We start from the raw sequence: 7,554 nt of genomic DNA, 5'->3' as shown, positions 1-7,554 counted from the left end.
TATATCCGTTATTTTTCCTTTTTTTTTTTTAATTAATAATTAATTGATTATTAATTAATTAATCAATTAACTAATTAATTAATTAATTAATTAATTATAGCCAACTACTTGCATCAAAGTCTACTCTTTTTTCTGTTGTTTTTCTTTTACTTTTTCCTTCTTGTGCACAAAAACCCCAAGAAGGAGGAGCAGAAGATGTACGGGTCTTGGATCCTCTTGTTGATGTAGATAAACGCTGTATACAAGAAATAAATAACACAAAATAAATTAAATAAATTAAATAAATAAATAAATTAACTAATAAATTAATTTATTTTATTAAATAGGTGAAGAAATTAGCAAGAAAAAGCAGAAAAAAAAACTCTCTCCTGCTTTGCGCCATCACGAGCAGCATAAATAAATTAAAAAAGAAGAAAAAAAAAAGAAGAAAGGGAAGAAAAGAAAGAGTAAAGGAATAATTATTTTTATTTATTTATTTTTTATATATTTATTTATTTATTTATATATTTATTTATTTACCTGTGTATTATCTACGGATCCTGTATCATTTTGTGGTGTATATACACCTCCATCTACAGCTAGATGTCTAACAACTGTCTTTTCTTTTCTTCTTTTTAATATTCTTTTCTTCCTTATTTCTGCTACTCTCTGTGCTAAATGACGTAATTCTGCCATATTCTGCAAACAAACAAGAATAATAAATAAATAAATAAATAAATAAATAAATAAATAAATAAATAAAGAAATATACACTGTAGTAAGATATCCTTTAATATATTATTTTATAAATAAATAAAACAAAAAAAAAGGAAGAGAGCAATAAAAGCATACATATATACATAATTAATTAATTAATTAATTAATTTATTTATTTATTTATTTATTATACTAACCCTCTCAGCAGATGCCTCTACCTCTGCAGGCATTGCTTGCAGTTGTATATCTGCAGCATTCAATTCTAATGCCCATAGCTGCTGCACCTCCTGCAGCAAATAACCACATATATTAATACACAGCAGCAACAGCAAATGCAGCAGCAGTAGCTAGAGCAGCAGCAGCAGCAGCAGCAGTAGCACTAGAGCAACAGCAGCAGTTTATGCTGCCTTCTTTCTGTGGCATTTATTCATCATAACACATCAAAAGAGCCCAACTCAGCAGCACCAGCAGCAGCAGCAACAGCAGCAGCAGCAACAGCAGCAGCACCAGCAGCAGCAGCAGCAGCAGCAGCTGTATATACCTGTGCAGCCTGCATAGATGCATGCTTAGACCAGAGAGCATTTTCTGCTTTCTCTAATTCTTGTAAAGTTGAATAATAAGGAACAAGAACTTCGTCTACTGCACGGCGACGGTCTGCACTTAGGCCTATTAAATAAATAAATAAATAAATAAATTAATAAATAAATAAATTAATTAATTAATTATATTTATTAATAAAAAGTATATATATTAATAAATAAAAAAAAGGGGAATTAAACAAATACCCTAAAGGGGGGGGAAAAGAAACAGAGAAACATAGATGTATAAATAGAAAAGGAAGAAAAAGAGGGAGAGAAGAAAGAAAGAAACAAAAAAGTATAAATAAATAAATAAAATAATAATAATAATATAAATAAATAAATAAATAAATAAATAAAGAATACCTGCAACAAGAGCTTGATACTTAGGGTGTGTATAATCATTTCCTCCTTGTTGTATTTGTATAATTCTTTCTTTTGCTGCTTTTTCCATGACATTTCTTGCTGCTGCCTCTTGTCCATTAAAATAAGACTCTATTGTTGTTGATTTATTATTGACATCTGCCTGCATGCAACAATAAAAAGAATAAAAAAGAAAAAAAATACTTCTTTTATTATAACTATTCCTCCTTCTTGTCAACAAATGCATGCATGCATTGCATGCATATTAATAATTTGTTGCAGTTAAGGAAGAGGAGGATCAATAGAGGAAGAAGAGGAAAAGGTAGGGAAAAAAAAGGAGAAGAAAAGGGAATAAAGGGGAATATTTATATTATTAACCTGTAACTGTTCATACAGTGCATATGCTTGTACATATTCATAATGTAGACGAGCATATGTTTGTTGTGCTGCTGTAACTCCTCGTAGACGAACTTCTCTTGCAACCATTACAGCTTGTTGGGGTGTCATGTCACTGCTTTCTGATTTCTGGCTTGCACTAGGAGTGCCACAATTAATTAAATTTGTACTTATGCCGAAGAACGCCATTATATTAACAATTACAATTAAAATAAGGTGTATAGATATAAGTTATTTTGCAGCTTTCCTTCGATAGGAATGTTACCAGCATCGTCTGGGGAGGAGGCTGGCGGCGGTAAACGGAGAGAAAATCCTCTTTAAATGTGTAAAAGAAGAGAAATGTAAGAAGTATACAGAATTTATATTCTTGCAGAACTTGAATTATTATCCGTTGTTGTTGAAACCAACACAAACACTGCCGCCGCCTCTGCTGTATATGTGGTGCGAAGAAACCCTCCAATTGAATATCGAGAAAGCAGAGGAAGCAATTAAGAAGTTCCCACAGATATTCCTAAAAATTAACAAAGTTTTGAAATCCAAAGACGCCAATTGTTTAGTCGGTGCTTTCTTCGGCAGTTGAAGCACGTTCTACTTCCTAGTAGAGCATCCAGCATAACCCTACACAACAACATGAGTAGCGAGGAGTAAACAAAGGCGAAATTGTATTTATAAAGTACATTTCGGTGTTATTTCGAAGAATACACAATGCTTGGGTGCAAACAGACTACTAGAAAACCATTTTTGTCAGGCATGCATACACCGCGTCTTCGCTACAGCAACCCGAGGCACCAGCGGCGGCGGAGAGGCCGACCGGCCCACCGGTCATGCAGGCTGATCCAACATAATAATAACTGATATTTGATGTTCTGTTCTTAATTTAAGAAGTATTTATGATTTAGAATCTATTTGTCCAAAAGATTCCTCAAAATGCAACTATTTTCCCTACATGCACACCTTGATACCGTGGCTTCTGAGTGGAACGGTTCTGTATAAGGCATCGTCGCATGAGCCACGCATTTTCCCCATTCTTCACACCAAGTTTGCACATTATTGCATTTAAACCTACTTATCCAATAAACTCGTCAATCCTGCGGCGTATTGAGCTAAAGTAGGTGCTGTAATGTGGGCACCGCTTGCATCTGCATATTTGCGCTGACGATTGTCCAGATCGACTGCTTTCTTCTCCCCGACTTCTTCTTTCCTTGACTTTTCCCGCCTTATAGGCAATAACACCCTAGTGTGCATGCAAGGAGTGACTCTTCCTTCATGCCAATAGTCTATTCTGGTGTTTTTCTGTATCGGGTTACACACTCCCCGTCCACCACAACATCTCCGCTTCCCCAAATTCTTGAACAGCAAAATGAGTACGACTGTGCCTATAATGCTACCCTGGGGTTCTAGGGGCCCCCCTGGTGGTCTAGGGGGTCTAACGGGCCCCTCTTTCCCTCTTCCGACTGGCGGATGGCGGAGCACAGAGGACAAAGGATGGGGCCCCTCTGTTCCTCCCCCCCGTCTTATACCCCAAAGGAGTTACCTGCGTCTCTCTCAGTCTCTTAGATGGACACAAGGAGGAGTTGTTGTTGAGAGCCATGCTGCAAGTGCACAAGTTATGTGTACAGTAGCATCAGAAGAAACTGCTGCAGTAAGGATTATTCTTCTTTTTTCCCCTTAATTGTTGCATTAGTTTTCCTTGTAGGACTTGGAGGAAGTAGCAATAAATAATATACTAATAATTAATATATGCCATTGCCTCTTATGTAGATTAACTGCGATTGCAGCAGCAGCAGCAGCAGCAGCGGGAGCTGATGCCTCTATAGTTAGCAGCAGCAATTCCCCTAAGACGAGAGAGGAGGAGGAGAGGGAGGAGGGAGGCAGCAAGGATTTATATTTATTGTGCTGTGTGTCTTCTGCATGCAGAAGGGAGAGCGAGATTTATCAGGACGCAGCAGCAGCAGCAGCAGCAGCAACAGCACGGGGTTACCTAGCAGCAACAAGAGCACATTTAGATCAACAACGAATCCAATTGGAGGATATAAAAGACAGCAGCAGCAAGTTTATCCTATTGTTGCTTCTGCTGCTGCTGTTCGTGCTCAATACACAGCAGGGGCCCCACACACTAGAGGGGAGATTAAATCTGTACAATTCCTTAGGAGGATAGAGGTCGTACATACAACCACTGCTGCAGTGCAGCAGCCGCAGCAGCAGCAACAGCAACAGCAGCAGCGTTTCAATAGCAGCAGCAGCAGAAGCAGCAGCAGCAGCAACGCCTTCAACAAATTCAACAGCAGCAGCGGACCGATAGGTGCTATAGAAGGTAAGGGCATGCAAACCCTACAATAATAATTAATAATAATAATAAATAATTATAATTAATTATAATTATAATTAATAATTACTTATACACCTTATATAATGTACGAGGACACAAAGAGATCAGTGTGCTCATTCGGCTGCTATTGCTGCTGCTGCTGTTGCTGCTGCTGTTGCAGGTCCTCAGGCTTATTTGCGCAGCTATAGTCAAGGTACTGCAGCAGGAGGCCTTCCTGCTGCAGCAAAACCTACTGCATCTAGAGGCCAACCTCTGCCTTGGCAGCAGCTACAAGCTCTTGAAGATGGCGAAGCAGCAGCAGCAGCAGCAGCAGCAGAAGCAGCAGCCAGAGGAAGGGGAGGGGAGAGGAGCACTGTATTGCGGCGTTCATCTTCAGTTGCTAATCGTAGTGGCGTTGCTGCTACCGTTGCTGCAGCAGCAGCAGCAGCAGAAGGGTTTGAGCCTACAGATATAAGTAACAGCTTAATTGGATCATTTTTAGACTTAAAGGAAATAAAAACAAAAAAAGAAAATAAAAAAGAAAGAAAATCATCTGCAGCAATTCGTCGTCGCAGCAGCAATGCAGCAGCATCAGCAGCAGCACCATTAGAACTTTCTAGTGTACGTACGGTTAAGCGGCCGTCGCTGCAGCAGAAGATTACCGGCCAGCAGCAGCAGCAGCAGCAGCAAATGAGAAACGGCTCGCCAGTAGCAAGGATAGTTGCTGCTAGGCCTTCTAAGGCTGCTGCAGCAAGAAGGAAGAAGACTCTTAGCAGCAGCAGCAGCAACAGCAACAGCAGCCGTAGCAGGAGCAGCAGCAGGAGCAGCAACGGTGGCGGATTTGCGTATCCAACGCAATCCTATGCTCTTTCCTCTAGCTTTAGAAAGGAGATGTGGGGTGTATCTCCACCAGAAGGAGCAGCAGCAGCAGCTGCTGCTGCTGCTGGACTAGCAGAAGACACGGACATGTCTTACATACAACCTAAATGGAGGCAGCAGCAGCAGCAGCAGCAGCAGCAGCAGCAGTCGTCCCGTTATATGAGTACAACAGAGGCATACTTTGGCCGAGTGCCAAAGACTTCTATAGACTTCCAGCGTCTCTTTTCTCATAGAAAAACAGATAAGAAGGGGGGTCTAGGCAGCAGCAGCAGCAGCAGCAGCAACAACAGCAGCAGCAACAACAACAGGGGTAGGGATAGGGAGGAGGGAGATGAGATAACTATGAAGAAACAAAGTAGTTGGTGGCCAAGACGCAAAACAACTGCAGCAGCAGCAGCAGCAGCAACAGCAGGAGCAGGAGCAGCAGCAGCACCAGGGATGGAAGCAGCAGCATTTGAATGGCTGCAGCGTGATGATACAATTGACGAAGGAAGAAAAGGAAAAGAAAAGAATAAAAAAGAAAAAAAAAAAGAAAAAAAAGAAGAAAAAAAAGAAGAAAAAAAGAAATATAAGACACCTAAAGGATTAGAGGCAGCAGCAGTTGTTCGTGCTGTTGCTGCAGCAGAATCAACAGCAGCAGCAGCAGCAGCAGCAAGAGCAGCAGCCAATCCTCGCTCATTGAGAGCACCATGGTATCCAGTAGACCGATCTGATGCAGCAACAGCAGCAGCAGCAGCAGCAGCACCTGCTGCTTTAGGGTTGAATGATTGGATGCAGCAGTAGCACTTGCGGCTTTAAATTTGAAGAATTGGTTGCTGCTGCTGCAGCAGCAGCAGCAGCAACGACTGCAGCAAGAATTGTAGGAGATGCATGCAGCAGCAGCTGAATTTGGCTTTGTCTTGTACTTTTAAAGAAATGCAGCAGCAACAGCAGCAGCAACAGCAGCAGCAGCAACAACAGTAGCAGCAAACAACTCAATTGAGTTAAGAAAGGGAAGAAATACTCTAAAGAGGAAGCAAACAAACTGTAGGGGAACCATATAGTGTAGTCATACTTTCCCCTGTTTCTCCTGCTGCTGCTGCTGCTGCTGCATTTGCTGCTGCTGCATTTGCTGCTGCTGCTGCTGCCTTAGATATTTGCATGCGTCTGTGCTGCAGCACTTTTATTTTTATGTTTGCTGTTTGCCGTTTTGTTGTTATTTGAATAAAATAATTATTTATTTCCCTCTAATAAATTAGCAGCAGCAGCAGCAGCAGCAGCAGCTGTTGCTGCTGCAGCAGCTAATTCCGTATTAGCAGCAGCCCGTATAGCATTAGCAGCAGCTATTGCAGCTTTTTTCTCCAGCAGCAGCAGCAGCAGCAGCAGAAGCTGCAGCAGCAGGAGCAGCAGCAGCTGCTGCTTCTGCTGCTGCTGCTGCTGCTGCTGCTGCTGGTGTGTATCTCCTAAAGGAGTGTTTAAGTTTAAAATTTGGGTTTAATAAAAGGAATAATAAAATTATTTATTTAATTTTTCTGTCTATTTATATCTATTAATAAATAAATAAATAAATAAATAAATAAATAAATAAATAAATAAATAAATAGGCAGATAGCTAAATAAATAAATAAAATAATTAAATAATGTAAATAAACAAAGTAAATAAATACACTAAATAAATGTAAATGTATGGATGTATAAAACACAATTATATAATAAAAGAATATATAAAAAAAATATATAAAAAAGAACAAAAAAGAGTATATATATTTATATATTTATTTATTTTATTTTATTTATTTATTTATTTATTTATTTATTTATATATTTTCCTTAAGGCACTCTCTCTATGAAAAAGAGAGCCTCGTCTCTGATAGACAGAGAAGAGGAAAAAGATTAATAAAAAAAAAAATAATAAATAGAATAAATAAATAAATATTTAAATAAATAAATAAATAGAATAAATAAAATAAAATAAATAAATAAATAAAAGGATAAAAGATAATAAATAATAAATAGAGGGGTATACAGTGTATACACAGCAACAAGACACGTATAACTAAATATAAATATTAGTAATAAATTAAAGAAATAAATAAATAAATTAATTTCTTTTTATTATAATTAATAAATTAATTAAAATAAAAAAGAAAGAAAATAAAAAGAAAAGGGAATAATAATAATAATAATAATATACAAGAAAAGGAGTTATATATGTAGAAAAAAAAAGGGGAATAAAGACATATATATATTGTATAAAAATAGTATATGTATAAATAGAAATATAAATAAATAAAATATAAAAAAGAAGAAAAAAAAAACAAAAAAAAAGAATTAAATAAATAATTAATAATTATA

The 7,554-nt window shown here is 37.8% G+C and overlaps 1 protein-coding gene across 1 annotated transcript; it reads left to right on the top strand.

The window, feature by feature from the left end:
- Positions 1-3,414: 3,414 nt before the first annotated feature.
- EMWEY_00053460 (hypothetical protein, conserved) lies at positions 3,415-6,003 on the top strand (the record flags this gene model as incomplete). The annotated part of the gene is made up of 3 exons (XM_013480023.1): positions 3,415-3,675; positions 3,951-4,347; positions 4,523-6,003. The coding sequence occupies 3 exons, from the start codon at positions 3,415-3,417 to the stop codon at positions 6,001-6,003; spliced, it is 2,139 nt and encodes a 712-aa protein (XP_013335477.1).
- Positions 6,004-7,554: the final 1,551 nt, after the last annotated feature.

This window comes from Eimeria maxima, genomic scaffold, assembly GCF_000499605.1.
Source record: "Eimeria maxima Weybridge genomic scaffold, Emw_scaff1526, whole genome shotgun sequence".
NCBI lineage: Eukaryota > Apicomplexa > Conoidasida > Eucoccidiorida > Eimeriidae > Eimeria > Eimeria maxima.
Note: the sequence above shows the minus strand (reverse complement) of the source record. Positions and strands in the feature narration are given on the sequence as shown.